Source organism: Podarcis pityusensis (assembly GCF_964106645.2).
Source record: "Podarcis pityusensis genome assembly, chromosome: 2".
Classification (NCBI taxonomy): domain Eukaryota; kingdom Metazoa; phylum Chordata; class Lepidosauria; order Squamata; family Lacertidae; genus Podarcis; species Podarcis pityusensis.
Genome location: NC_138029.1, coordinates 63,082,059 through 63,097,783, shown reverse-complemented (window position 1 = coordinate 63,097,783; position 15,725 = coordinate 63,082,059). Strand labels below are relative to the sequence as shown.

The window sequence follows — 15,725 nt, the reverse complement described above, 5'->3', positions numbered from 1 at the left end:
ATAAAATATAATATGATGAGTAGGGCAAGGAAAGAGTGTCAGGTTTGGAATGGGGGGACCCTCTGTTCAATTACCGTTTCCGACTGCACATAATGGCAGCAGATCCATGTATTAGGATTTAATTGCCACAAAAATCCCTATATAAAAAAGTTTAGTGCAGGCAGGTGGGAGAAACTGAAATCTTCTCCCACCCCCATCTTCCCACCCCCACTGACACTGCATTCTAAACAAAGTTCTCTTTCATTGGGGCTTTGTTACCATTGCCAAGGAAAGGCTAAAAGGTAATTTGGAGGTGGGAAAAACAATTTCACTTCTCCCCCCCCCATCCTGCACATTAAATCCCCCCTCCCCGCCCTTCTCTGCTTTGTATGGATTCAGCACCACTAGTCTGGGTCACATTGTATTTGGCCAAGGGTAGGCAACCTAAGGCCTGGGGGCCGGATGCGGCCCAATTGCCTTCTCAATCCGGCGCGCGGATGGTCTGGGAATCAGCGTGTTTTTACACGAGTAGAATGTGTCCTTTTATTTAAAATGTATCTCTGGGTTATTTGTGGGGCATGGGAATTCGTTCATTTTTTAAAATCAAAATATAGTCCAGCCCACCACATGGTCTGAGGGATGGTGGACCGGCCCACGGCTGAAAAAGGTTACTGACCCCTGTATTTGGCCCTCAATAGCAGCACATAGAAGAGTGAAATGTGGGAGGGGTATGAGGAGTAAAATTGGGGGGGGGGGGGTCTCAGTCGGGCTACCAAAGGATCTGTAGTCTTCTGACTCCATGATGTCAGTGCAGAAGAACGAATTGCAATAAGTGAGTTTTCCTGGAGCTAATCCTAACACGCCTGGCAGTCACATCACTGTAGTGTTTATAGAGGAAGAAAATAACTTCCCAGTGTTTTAAAATAGGATTGGGCAGAAGGTAGATTGGGATCTAATGGCAGACCTTTGGATGATTTGCAGTAGATCAGCAAGGGCTTCTGATTCCCAGCTGTCTAACAATAGCAACAGTTTAAACTCTGCACACCCTCACCCCCATGCACCAAATTAGGTAAAAAAGAACACCAGGAGCAGGATTCTCCTAACAATCCCTGTCAGCAGAAGCCCTGAACAAGGACTTTTGCCTGTGCAATGGGACTTCCCCACCTGTCCTCCCACCCACCATGAACTTGGTTCAGAGGGGGCTGGAGAACTCCAAGAACAGCACACTGAGGGAGAAGAGGGGGGTCATTCGGCAAGCTGAAATGCTTGCACATTTGGAAGTCTATAATAGTGCAGTATTGAATTCCACCCAATGAATGGGTGTTTTGTGTGAAGGACTTGTGAGCTTGGTTATGGGAACTGCTCATTCATTCCTAGACTGAGCATGTGCTCAGAGGCTCCTTGTTCCTTAATTCTGAACTTACATCCACCTACCTGATCCACTAATTTGCACCTGGTTCTGGTTGGTGGTCCGTGAAGTTGTAGTAGAAAACAAAGTAGATCTCGCAAGCCTGACGCCCACCCAGCCATACTCTAAATGCACCTATAACTTAAGCTCAGGTCATTTTATCCATTGCATTTAGTAGATAATTTCTTAAATGAGAGGTGTGCCAGGTAATTGTACATTACCTGCTGGTAGTTCAGCATTTGCTTGCTCTCCTGGAACAGTTGCCCTCAAGCAATGATGTGTCATTCTCTTCCTCAAAACAATGACTTCCAACAGGGGAAGGGAAAGACCAACGTACACTGCCTCCATAGTGCTATCCTGCTTAATAGAAGGCAGCACCAGCATTGGCCTGTGGGGTGGGGTGGAGCCACAGATCCACCCTCACAATGCCAGCATCACTTACATTGCACCTTACCTGTATGGAACCTCCCCACCCCTTCTCCACTCTCACCTGGTAAGCAGCAACAACCTTGCTGCTGGGAAGCTAGTGTTGCAACTCCACTCCACTGGGTGAGGCACTTTTGGACAGAACATGGCACTGGTGAGGTTGAGGCTGTACAGGAGCACCAGCTGAGCCAATCAGGTGATCCCACCCTGACATTGCTACCCCACTCCAGCCCTGCCCAGGTAAGCTGCAGTGACATCAGTGCTGCTGGGACCTAGAGCAATTCTAAGGGAGAGGAAGGAGTATAATTACTACTACTACACAGCAGCAACACGAGGTTGGGAGGGGAGGGAGAAGATTGAGGAAGATAGTGTGGGTGAGGATTGGCAGAGAGAGCAGCAGAGGCAACCATCCCAGAACAGTTATTATTTACAAGGCTGATACATCAACATTCTTCTTATTTCAGTTCCTCCACAAATCCATGAGAAAGAAGCAACTTCACCCAACATCTATTCCCGTAAAAGCCGACAGGTGCTCACCTGCACTGTGTATGGCATCCCAGCACCAGAGAAGATCCAGTGGCAGTGGAGGCCTTGGAAACCCTGCCCAATGTTCTCCCGTCACAATCTGTAAGTAACTGGCCTCCTTTGATCTTTGCCGTGTTCTTAAGGCTGCAGCAAGGGAGGAAGACCTTGGCATGCTTCTTCATGCAAATGCATATGAGATGGTCACCGCAAGAGGGTCACTAGGGATGTGCATCGGATGAATGCCAAAGCGGGCTGCTTTGGACAGATTTCAGGCATCTCCGAGCTAAAGTGGCATCTCTTCAGTATGCCCCAAACCGAAGTGGGATTTGGGGCACTTCAGTTATTTGGATATTTAAAATGTTGCTGGTTATGTTGTAGAGGTGTCCCTAGGAAAGTATGCCATTTTCATAATAAAATAGTTGCCCACAAAACCAGAGGGAGAGAAGCAAATCCCTTTTAGTTCTCCCCATCCTCAAAAAGCACCCAGCACAAAAAACATTTTGTATTTTGGCAGGTTTCTTACAAAGAGGGGGCTGTCTGGTGGATGCTATTTTGTATGCTATTTTGCATACAAAATAAGAGGGGAGCTTAAGTGATTTGTTTTTTGACCATCCTAAAATGGAAAAGCCTGCCCTTGCAGGAAAACCACTATGGCTAGATTAAAAGTGCCAGAGTACATCCTCTCAGAAAAGGCAAACAAGAGAGCAAATTTCATACACTTCTGCCTAAAGGTAAAATAATTGTAGACAATTCTGGTTTTGTTTTTAAAGGTGCCTAGTACAAAAACTAATGGAACTATTTCTCTGTAATTTGGCAGGCTTTATCCACTAAGCCTTGAAATTTAATGCAAGTCCATTAAAAATGAAACTGTTTTTTTGTTTTCCTATTTGTTCCTTGCAAATTTGGATTTGGACCCAAACCAAAATGGGTAGCCTCTGTGTTGCTGTTGCTGTTGCTGTTGCTAGCTGTTACTTGTTGTTGTTGTTGCTGCTGCTGTTACTTACCTGCCCTTCACTTTAAGGTGCCAGGACAGGCTACAACAATTAAAACACAATGTTAAAAATGGATTAAAACAACTTACAGTAACAGAAATGAAGCCATTTGTGTGGAGTGGCTTCTTGCACTTACAGGACAATATTTCTCCACACTGCCTTTTGGAGAACATTTGTAGTGGCATGGAGAGTGGTGTGAGTACCTGTCCATTTGAAGGGCATGCCATAAATAATGTTAGCCAGGAGCTAAATGCAGCCTGTTCCTTCACTTTAAAACCTATGAATAAGACCTAATTCAAATGTCATAATAAGCTGGTATTATCACCTTGATCTCAGAGAGGTAGTGTTGTCCAACATTTGTAGGTGAAAGTATAAATGGTGGTCCTTGTGCAAGAGCATCAGTTTTTTATTCACATGAGTGGAGTAGACAATGAGGTTTACCCTCCTGCCTGCATCTTCTAGTCCCAAGAGAGGGGGCTATTCATTTGGCCCACAAAATGCTCCCTCCTTATGGGTGTGACTGGAGTGGCATTAAACCTGACTACTGGAAAAGAGACTCCATGCTTCTCTAGCAACTAATTGTGCCATGGGGGTGCATTTTAGATTTCTCATGGAGCAACACGAAGGAGCAGGGTTAAGAGCAGGGGTTTAGGCAGGTTTTTCTTCTGGTGTTGAATATGTAAAAATGTTGCTGATTACTCCTGCATAGAATTATCCTGCTAGTGCTTTTTCTTTGATTTCTCTGGCCACTGAGGGCTGAACTATTGGCTTAAGTCCAAACTAGGCATGATGTGGGAGATTCAAGAACTGGATGTCTCATTTTTCCAAAGAAAGACAAGCAGCTACAGAGGGCTCATATTTGGATTGAAACTGCTGTGTTTGGGAAGGGAGAACATAGCAGTACTGTATGGGTAGATGTACATTTTTGCCCTCAGAGTTGATTTAAATCAGGGAAATGTAATGTAGGCACAGGGGTGTTAGAAAGCAAAACAAATAATTTCCCCACAACATGGCAGTGACAATCTGAATGAGGGACCCTGTGGCTACTTTTAAACATTTTTAAAAGCTGGGGAACCTGAGCCCATAACTCCTGCATCAATTTCAAGTTTGGCCCTTGGTGTCTGAAAACTGGTTAGGATCTAGGCCCAGTTTAAAGTGGAGCTGAGAAGCAATCGTTCACAAACATGAACAGGCCAGCAGCTGCATGAAAAGGCAATTTGTAAAGTGGACTCAACTCAGCCATTTGACAGAAAAAGAACAAGAAATGCAGTGGTCTAACATGAAGAATCGCCTATAAATAAGTGGCTCTTCAGTCTTCACAGACATCTATCAAACCAAATGCTGCTTTGCCTGGTGTAGTTTGCACCATCTTAGGAAGCTGTAGAGATTTGTTACCCTCTTCAAGAGATTTGTTTCTGAGCATGCTAGTGGCAGAACTCAAAACTTGCCTGCTGCTTGTCTGCAGGGACAATGAAGGCAGAAATTATTACATGGCAGAGTTGTGAGGTTTTCAATGTGTGTGGGTTTTTCCTGCAGAAAATTTATGTAGCTGCCAGAAAATGTCTAGGTAGGAAGTGGCATCTAAGGCGTTTAACACTCTGTTTAACAGAAACAGACTTAGAAAGATCGATGGGAGTCTGATACAAAGTTTTACAAAGATGTGTTTCAATGCCCTTGTTGCTTACCAGAACAATATCTCAGAAAAACAAATCTATATGAGTACTGCTGTATACCGTAATTCATCCACCTCAGAAGGTTCTAGTAGTGCTAATAGATAAAGGGTTTTTTTTAATAGTCAGAATGCAGAGTGAGATGATCCAGTGGTTGTTGAAAATAAAACTAGATAAGAATATCTTTGGACCCCAAAGTGTTGGTGCAATGAAAAAAGGGGTATACTGTATAAAGAATTCCCTAGATGCCAAAATCCAGGTTTGGGGCAAGTACAGAAAAAGTTGCCCAGGCAGTAAAGCCTGGATTAGTTACAGTGGTGAAAGTTCCCAAATTATTGGTATAGGAACTCAATAATTGTTAGAGCCATGCGGCTTGTTACAGCCATGTGGCTAAGTTGGAGCAACCAGCTTAGCCTCTTCACATGCTGAGCTTCTCCCACAGACTAGGAAGAAACGACAGGCTTGATTACCTAGTTCCTCCCAAGGTGAGGGGAAGTGGACATAACTAAGCGTGGCAAAACAGCTTACTCTATGGTATTAACCCCTTCATGTGTTAATTAGACTTAAGCAAGTTGGTTATATGAGGCTGGTTATCCCACACAAAGAACTTACGTTCCTTCAGTAAATTCCACAAAGACCTTGGCAGAAGCTTGAAATAGCAAATCTGTCAAAGTAAAGTGTGAAAGCCTGCAAAAGTGACTGAATAGTATGTGACCCCAGCAGTGGAACGTACGCTCCTGCCACCTAAATTGGGTGCATAGGGCATGCCCTAAGGGGGCAGGGGTGGTGGGAGCCTGCTGTGCCCGGCCAGGCAGGAGAATGCTGCCTTGGCGGCACCCTCACACAACACTGCCCAGCCGAGGAGAGGGGCAGCAACACTGCTGCTGTGACTATCCTCCTTCTCTCCGCCTCCCAGGTCAGACCTGGCCCAGGAGCCAGAGCCAGGCCCAATGAGGGAGTCTGGGAGGGGCACCTAGTCATGCCCCTCTCAAAACTGTGCCCAGGGCCATGCTCCCCACACACTACACCTCTGTGTGACCCCAAGATCATATTTGATTCAAAGTGGCAATGAAGCTTCAGTAAAAGCTGAGTGAATGTAGAAGTAGCAGATACGAGCAAATTAAAGTCATAAGGCAGAATGTATGGAGCTGTTGTAATACATAGTGATAGGGAGACTCATAAAAAGTTTTGGACTCCAAGATGCCTGTGACTACATCAAGAAGCAGAGAGATAACAAAAGCCCATTTAGATTGGGAGAAGAAGAATGTGTGAGAGAAAGAGAGAACAAGAATACAAAAGTGGTCCACTTTGTTTCCACTGTGAGGTGGGAAACAGTTTTTGGAAACATTAACACACAATTGAAACATAGGGCAGCAGCCATTTAATAAATGAGAATTTTACTGGCCTTCAGCATTTTACCTCCAAAACAAATCCCTTAGTGCAACGGTTCTGATAATGTGAAGTAGGCCTGTCTCCAAGGAAACTTGGGCAGCTTGCTAAGAAAGGCTTGAACTGCTTGTTTTCTCCCAGACTGTTCAGTATCTGTGCTTCAACTGGGTGAGAAGCAGGGTTCTTATTTTCCCTGTCCCAAGCAATGTAGCCCAAAGACCTGTGGAGGCTGCAAAAAAGGTAAAGGACCCCTGACAGTTAAGTCCAGTTGCAAACGACTCTGGGGTTGGGGCGCTCATCTCACTTTACTGGCCGAGGGAGCCGATTTTTGTCCACAGACAGTTTTTCCGGGTCATGTGGCCAGAGCAGCACACGGAAACGCCATTTACCTTCCCACCGGAGCGGTACCTATTTATCTACTTGCACTTTGACACGCTTTTGAACTGCTAGGTTGGCAGGAGCTGGGACTGAGCAACGGGAGCTCACCCCGTCGCAGGGATTTGAACCGCTGACCTTCCGAGCTGCAAGTCCTAGACTCTGTGGTTTAGACCACAGCGCCACCTGCATCCCTTGTGGGTGCCCCATAATTTTCCTTTTTCTCTTGCTGGTTGACTGGAGAAGCTTATGGTGATTTGCAGTGGCATTCAGCATGCACCAGTTTGGAAGAGGCAGTAGTTCTGGAGGTTCTTTTCCTCATGGAGGCCCTGTTTGACCAGGTGTGACAGGCTCTGGATGTGGTGAAAGTAGTTGTGGAACTGCCCTTAGAAACAAGGACAATTTATATGACCTCTATCTCTGTCTGAATGTTTATTGTGCAGGAGACAAGCTGCCTGTTCCTTTGGGTACTGCTGGCAGGACATTTTACAGCAAAGGTCTATTATTATTGAGAAAGAAAGATAGAAAGAGGCCTCTAAGATAGAGAGGAATGTGACAGGGAAGCATTATTGACCCAGGAGGAAGTGGGGCATCTATAAAAATACTGATGCCGTAAATGTACTGTTTGACTGGCTGAGGAAACAAGGGCATTTCCAGTCCCATCAGAATGCTTTGTGGCCTTGTCAGGAAGGAGAGGAGTTGTTGAATTATTAGCACTGTCTCCCAAGGCCACAATCCTTATGCTTATCCCAGCTTCAGAGGATGCATCATGATTTCCTGTTGTTTAAACAGATTCTCACTCTTGTTATGGTACACTAAGTGTGCTAAACATCTGTCCCCTCATCTTCTCTAATGAAGGCATGTTGTTTGGGTGGAGGAGCACACTATCTGCCAGATGTTAATTTGGGCGCCAGAACTATCCAACACTCTCAGATATGTTTTGGGCCACCAGTTGTCCATACCTGGTCTACTGCATACACAGCAGTGCAGACACTTTATCCAGGTACCCACATTGCATTACATTTGAACCCGACTTTCCAGCAGACACCTTCTGACACATGTTGCAGGATACCACACCCTGTAGCATACTCTCTTAACTCTCAGTCAATGTCCCTTAGATGCATATCAATCCCCTGACCTCCCACATTAAAAACTCTTTCAGGTTGTGTGCACACCATATATTTAACATGCGCATCCACACAGCACGGCATGAAGGCTATATTCTTCTCCTGCTTTTGCTCCCCAGACACTGGCACCCCATACAGTCAGGGTTCCAGGCAGCGGGAAGGGCAAGGTACAGGGAGCTTAACAGTGCAGGCATGGCAAAGGAGCCAGTCCAGTGCTCTTGCCACACCATCACCCTGCCTGCACCACCTTGAGCTTTCTGCACCTTACCACTCCTCCAACTGCTGCTGGCTCCATATAACAATCTGATAGTTGTGGGTATATGAAATATCCTTGCATTTTTTACCCCTTTTTAAAGCAATCTAAGCTAGTGGTTATCACCACATGAAATGGAGCGAATTGTTCACTACATGAAGAGAAGTGCTTATAATATTCCATCTCTTCTGACTCTCTTGCTATCACTGGCGATCCTTGATTTCTCATACTGTGGGAGAGGGAGTACATTTTCTCTTTATCCATTTTCTCTGTACCATCTAAAGTTTTATAAGGCCATCTCGTGCTCCCCCTTAGCCATTTTCCCTCTCCTCCTAATTATATTATAGGCAGCATTGTATGTTAATGCCCTGTAATCTTCCCAATAACTTCTTTTATTGGCAAACCAAATCTCCTGTTTCTCTCTGACTCTTCTTCTTTCATGGCTTCTGGATAAATAGGAGTAGGAGGAGGACTGTCCGGCGCCATCAGCGAGACCGGATGCCCGAGTGTAAGGACTGGAAGGATGTGTCGCAGCTGGATGCTGTGAATGCCATTGAAAGCATTGACACCTGGACAGAGTTTGTGGAAGGAAGGAACAAGGTGAGGACACATGTTTCTCTTTGTCCTTTCTGCGTTGGAAAGAGGTAGAAGCACCTCGAGCTCATGAGACGGAGCCTTCTCAGGCCAAAACGTTTTAGCTGATTTTGCAACATGAAGCCAAACTGTGAGTTGACTTCCATCATGTGGTCAGTTAGTTATGCAGGTAAATGATTACACATTTAGTAATCAGTTTTTGTCTTATCTATACGTTTATATGAAAAACCAAAGCCAGTTTTGGATAACCCGTTAAGATCCTTACTACCAATTATGATACTAGAGAGAAAAATGAGGTATAAAATGTGAAGACTGACATTACTGAATACATTCACATGAAATAGAAAATAGTTCACAATGCGGGGGGGGAGGACTCATGTACTCCTAATATGGCTGACGTTACTCAAAGGTTAAGAATGCACCAGATTTATGTGAATGGCACTGGCAAATTTGGGGACAAATGTTGTATGAATGTGCAAAGGAAGGAATACTAGAGACAGTGATAATAATGATCTAAATTTGCATTGCTTTCAGTGAATTCAGTACTGAATGTATGCTTATTCAATAGAGTGATTTAAAAGGTGAACATTAAATTAGAAGGTATTGTCCACTGTGGTTGTTTAAAGACAGTTCCATGAGTCAGAGCATGGCTTTCTTCATAGAGGAATGAGATCATCTATGAGCAAGCTGAATGGAAGGCAGAGTGCAGTGGAATATTCTAATGCAATGAATGTACAGCAATCTTCATTCTTCAAAATAAATTCACTGCTGACATCCTATAAATGGCTGAGGAAATACATGAATTTTGAGTTAGTGCCAAAAAGACAAAAGACATTCCATAACTGGGGTGCCACCACAGAAGATGCCCTACAATATTCATTCCCAACTCCATTCCATAAGAATATATATCACAACTGTTTTTACGACTCAGGTCAGCATTCTGATTATTAAACTACACTTTGTCCCACGTTAAGCTATATTCAGTGAAACTGCTGGAAATTTAATTTGATGTCGCAGTGGCAGAACCACCTTGGTACTGCTAAATATAAGGGGTGGGTGGGAATTGGAATTGAGAACTTGAGGTGGAATGGCAAGGAGAACCCTTTTCCTATCCTTATTTTTTGCTCCCAAACTACTGTGCTTCAGCCATTTTTCTCCTGGTGGAAATTTCATAATGCCACTCAGAGATGGTGGGACAGCTGAGCTACGACATTTAAGGGGCAAAAAACATAGGCAACAAGAGTCCAACTCTTCCTTCTTGCTCATGCTGTGCTTTCAGTCGCCCTACTCACCTGCCCCCTACTTTCTCTCGATTCAGCTACCAGACTCAGTGGGCCATTATGAACAGTTTGGCCCTGTACACTATTCCAGTACAAATATGTGAATCCAAATGTATGAAGTGTTGCTTTGAAGTGTGAGAGGTTCCATTGGATATTACACTATATTTCCTTACTGGAATGTTTTTTTTTTTCTTTCTCTCCCGTCCTGATGCATGACTAGCTGGCATTTAAAGGCTGTTTCTTTCCATCCCCCCTGTATAAATGCCAGAGTCATGTGTGCTTTTCTATGACTAGTTTCCTGTTCTAGGTGACAATGTCAGTTACCAAACACGCGTGCATAATAGTGATGCAGGCTAAAGAACAAACAAATGGTTCCCAGTTTCCTGAAGTCACTTCCTGTTTTCATACACCCCTCCAAAATCACTTCCTGTTCCAATTTCAGTCAGGAGTTGGAAAGCAACGGAAAGGATGATGGGAAGGAGAGAGGCATGTTTCGTGCTCTGATTCAGGCTGTGTTAATGGCTTATACCAAGAGACAGTCTGTTTTCTGAACCTATCCTAATGATAGACAAGTCATATTTGGTGATATTATTTGTGATAGTAATTTAACATATATTACATTCACTTCTTTTACTTTCCTTTCTCTCCTTTAACCCATTTCACCCCTGCTTTGTCCTTTATAGGATCCATTGCCATATATATTTCTTTATCCCCCCCCCCCCCCCAGTTACTAGAAGGGAAAGAAGCATGAATAGAAAACATTTGTAAATAACTTCCAATTCTGACTCAGCCTGTCAGCCCCTCAAATGTTTGGGTTCTGGAAAAGAGAGCCGTAACACTCCTGGAGTGGTGTCTCCAAAAGCTGTCTCGCATTTCCATTATGTGATGGCATTTTTGCATTTGTTTATTTTATTGTTGTTAGCTACCTGAATCATATTCGGTGGAAAGGTGGGCTATATGTTTCATAATATAAGTATGCCATTATAAGAAAATAGCTAGTCTTTTGACCTTCAAAACTTTTGCTAATGGAATTGATACTCATTTTCCAGAACATTAGGAAAGTCTCCTGTCTGTGAACAGGTCACTAGATGCAGCTCTGGGTGCCGCTATTTAAATTTGTTTGTTTCATTTGATACCAATTCAAGTAGAGGAAGAACCCAAAGTTGCTGGTTTTTCCACTGAGCGACAGAGTGGCTCTGCTTCCTTTCTTCTTCCTCTGTGACAGTCTGATGGAATGGCTGCTACTAAATGACCGCTGATGCGGGGAGAAACCTGATGGAGCTGGTTTCTCAGCAGAGCTAATGGAATGGCCCTGCTTCCCTCCTTCATTGCAACCTGATGGAATGTCTGTTACAAGACAACAAATGAGGAATAAACTTGCCAGGGTTAATTGATTTCATTTGATGAATGAATTTCTAACCAGCTTTTCAGTTTACAAAAAGGATTCCCTAGAGCACAGACTGAAAGCCACTGCTATGTAGTTTCTGAAATAGAAGAAAGCAGGTCTATGTGGATAGGTGGAATAGGCTTATAACACCAGAATAGTTAATTTCCAAGCATAGATTATAAGACAAATTGGAGGCAATAGGAATTAAATCTAGATGATGGATGTTGTGCATACCCTGCATGGTTTTGTACTGTAGAATTTGTTAAATATTATATTGGTTTAATTGCACTAGCCAGCAGCTCTGTTGACATTTTATGGACCACTGCATATATCATTAAAGGAACTGGAGCTATCCTTCCACAGATGATCTGCAAAGGTCAGCAGAGCAGATCCATCTTAGAGTGGGCTTGTCCACGTTTGAGCATTACTTAGCTCTTAATCTACCCCCCCCCCATTCAAATTAGACTGGAGTAGTCTTTCCCATTCATACTAGCAGGCATTCTCTTTTGCGTTTGTTGTAGCCTTCTAATTTCTTGATTCTATTATGCCAGTTAAGCACTGACAGGACACGCATGCAGGTAGCTATATGTGCACCTTGGGTTTTTTTGTTGCTTCTTAACATCTTTGCCCAAGAAGTGTGCAAAAACACACTGTCAGGCAATCATAAATTTGCTTGTGCAATTTTCTAGTTCTGTGCAAATCTGAGGGATCAAAAGAATATGTATATATATATATGTAGAGAGAGAGAGAGACTAAGCTCCTGACTCACTATTACTAGGATGCTGGAAAAGAAATGAAATCAATTGTAAAATTTCAGCATCCACTTTGCAGATGGCTGCCCAATGTAATTGGTGTAGAAATTTTTCATGTGTTTTGTGCAATTTTCTGGTTTAGTGCAAATCTATGGGATCAAAGGCTGGGGGTGGGTGGGGGAATCCTGCATTCAGGAGTGCACCAAAAACAGTTACGGGCACAGCTGGAAAAGCAATGAAAGCACTGAGGAAGTAGCAGGCATGGAAAGGGCAGTGGCAGAAAGTGACAATTGATTTACCCATCCAAAACACACCAAAACAAATGATCTGCAACCCTGGGTGAAGTGGTTTGCAGCCAAATTTTCCCCAGTTTATCAAAGTATCCCCGTATTGCGTAAACCTAAATTTACAGGGGGAAAGCCCTGAGATTGGTGTTGTTTGAAGGTGACATCATGTGGACTAAGCAAATTAAATGGGGATGCAAACAGTTGCAAACACACTGAACTGTAGTGTGGACATGCCTAGTGGTCCCACCCATACATTTCTCATCTGTTGCTTTTCCTATAGTTTGCACTACATCTGCAATCCTCTCTTTAAACAGGGACAAAAGATGGCATTTGTCTGGTGTACATCTCTTTGTTCCTGTCCTCGGCTTCTCCAAAATTCTGTGTCAGGTCATTATGCACCATCTGTTTGTGTATGGCTACTAACCCCCTTTCAACCTACTTCCCTGTAAGCAGAATGGCAGCACATAAATGAAGTTTGCTGCCCCTGATTTAACCCTTTTTATTGAGGGGAGTGTCTCAGTGCAACAGCAGCATTTCAGTAGGGGAAGTGGTGAATGGAGATCACAGGACAATGCTGAATGATAAGCAAACTATCAGTGGAAACAAAATGCAGAGATAGGAGAAACTCGACAAAAATTGAATGGGTGGTGCAAACATACCCTTAAATATTTCATCATGCAATTCCCCAGAGCATAAGAATGAAGCTAGAGCATCCTCTTCCTTCCTGGAAGGTTAGTAAGAAGCTGAGAAGTCTTGCGTTTCCACATCTTAAATGTCATTCATGTTGCCCATTCTGTTTCTTTACCAGACGGTCAGCAAACTTATCATCCAAGAAGCCAACGTTTCTGTCATGTACAAGTGTGCAGCCTCTAACAAAGTTGGCCGTGATGAACGGCTCATCTATTTCTATGTAACTAGTGAGTATCATAAAGCATGTATGTGGGGGGGGGGGGTGTCAATCCTTTGTCTTTCCTTCTGACCTTTGCTCACAGACCATTTGAATGGTTCATGAGTGTTTTTAAAAGCATTACTGCCATGATGTGCTCACAATCAGACAGCACTCTGTGTGTGTGTGTGTGTGTGTGTGTTTATATGGCCTCCTCAGGGACCGAAGATACAGATCACTGGAAGACATGGACCTTTTAATAAGGGCTAGTGGTGAATTAATTTTTTTTCTCAGATTTCAAAATCTGTACAGTTTCAGATTATCAGATTTTTAATAATATAGGAGTTCCCTCAAACTTTGTCAAAACGTTGAGTTTGAGGGTAAATCTCTAACTTTGGTTCTTATAGTTTAGTCAGTAGAGCCACACATTTGCCACCTCAATTTGTCTTTCATCATCATGATCAGAATTTGAGCTTTGTAGCTGAAAGATGAGTTTTCAAATTGGGATTTCACAGAATCATAGAATTGTAGAGTTGGAAGGAACCCCGAGGGTCATCTAGTCCAACCCCCTGCAATGCAGGTGTCTCAACTAAAGCATCCTTAACAGATAGCCATCCAACCTCTGCTTTAAAACTTCCAAGGAAGAAGAATCCACTGTCTGTCGAAGGAGACTGTTCCACTGTCAAACAGCTCTTACTGTCATAAAGTTCTTCCAGACGCTTAGTTGGAATCTCCTTTCTTATAACATGAAGCCATTTCTTTGGGTCCTAACCTGGAGGAGGATAAAACAATCATGCTCCGTCTTCCAAGTGACAGCCCTTTAGATGTTTGAAGATGGCTATCATATCTCCTCTCACTGTCATCTTTTCAAAGCTAAGCATGCCCAACTCCCTCAACTGTTCCTCATAAGGCTTGGTTTCCAGGCCCTTTTGAAAAATTCACTTTGCAGATGTTTATATTTGAGCATTCATCGTTTCATTTGCGATTTCATTTTTTCAAACTGGCTTCATCTGTAACAAAAACATGGGCCTCCACCTCCTTAGTACAGTCTGCATCCAGAATAAAAAATATCCACTATAAGATGTTAAAAAGCCAGGCTGGTTTCCACTGCAAATAAGAGTATGCAAGAGATGTCCTGGAGCTAGAAAAGAGAAAATACAAACTCAGTTCCTCTCTCATGCTTCCTGTGAGCAGATATTTGCTAGTGAAGAGATCAAAGCTCTCTTCCACGAAAATGCTGGAGCATGCATTTCCCAAGTGTTCCTGGTGCAGTAGCACCCCCTAGTGCCCTGTCGCTGAATAGACTCTCTGTGGTGTCCCAGTTTCATTACATATTTAGGAAGTTGGGTTTTTGTCTCTTTAACAGATTTCTTCAACCAAGTTTGGGACTACAACTGCCAAGTTTGGGACTACAACTCCCAGCAGCACCCAGTGGACTGTGCTATGGAGTCAGCCTCCTGACACTGGTGTCACTTCCACTTCCCAGAGTAGAGCAGCACAGTGGCAAGGTTGGGGCTGCATGATCGCACCGGTGGGAGCTCCAGAGTGGTTCTGCTGGTGTGCCAACACAGCCCTGACCTTGCCACTCATAGTATAATAGTAAATCATAGTATAATAGTAAATCATATTATACTAAGTCATAGTATAATAGTAGTGATTTCCTCTTATCAGTGTTTGGATTGTAGCTTTATTCACTGGTGGCTTTTTCCATTCTTCTCTATGTGCGGACAAAGCCAAACATTTCATTCAGCATATTTGAAGCGACCATTGTGCATGCATTTAAATAAACACATACAAGTAAGTGGTTTCTCCCATTCCTTAACCATACAGCATTGAGCACATAGAATAGAATTCCATAAGCATAGCCTGAGACTGGTATTTCAGCTTTTGCAATTCCGTCACACATCTGTTTCCTTGTCTTGTTTTCCTGACAGCCATCCCAAATGGGTTTGAAATTGAATCGCAGCCTTCAGAAGAGCCCATTGAGGGGCAAGACCTGAGACTAAGCTGCAATGCTGACAATTACACCTATGAGAACCTGCAGTGGTACCGACTCAACCTTTCGACGCTGCATGGTGAAGAGGGCAACCCGCTGGTCTTGGACTGCAAGAATGTCCACCACTATGCGACAAAGATGCAAGGAGAGCTGCATTTCAAACCCAACTCCAATTACGCTGCTTTGACACTCACCATTCCAAGTATCTCACTAGAGGACGAAGGGGACTATGTGTGCGAAGTGCAAAACAGGGAGAACAGTGAAAAGCACTGCCACAAAAGATACATCTCTGTGCATGGTAAGGACCACTCTGAAAGTACTAGTCAGGTTAGTTGGCAGGACTTCATGATGCTGAAAGATGTATGGAAAAGAGAATGTGGTGACAATGGCTATAGGGAA

The 15,725-nt window shown here is 43.5% G+C and overlaps 1 protein-coding gene across 4 annotated transcripts in view; it reads left to right on the top strand.

The window, feature by feature from the left end:
• FLT4 (fms related receptor tyrosine kinase 4) overlaps positions 1 to 15,725 on the top strand; it is an 88,271-nt gene that overhangs the window by 49,359 nt on the left and 23,187 nt on the right. For all 4 annotated transcript variants that reach the window (XM_080991274.1, XM_080991273.1, XM_080991272.1 and 1 more), the window contains exons 10-13: positions 2,278 to 2,440; positions 8,603 to 8,744; positions 13,253 to 13,361; positions 15,265 to 15,624. In XM_080991274.1, coding sequence (XP_080847400.1) covers positions 2,278 to 2,440; positions 8,603 to 8,744; positions 13,253 to 13,361; positions 15,265 to 15,624 — 774 coding nt within the window. The remainder of the gene's footprint in view (positions 1 to 2,277; positions 2,441 to 8,602; positions 8,745 to 13,252; positions 13,362 to 15,264; positions 15,625 to 15,725) is intronic.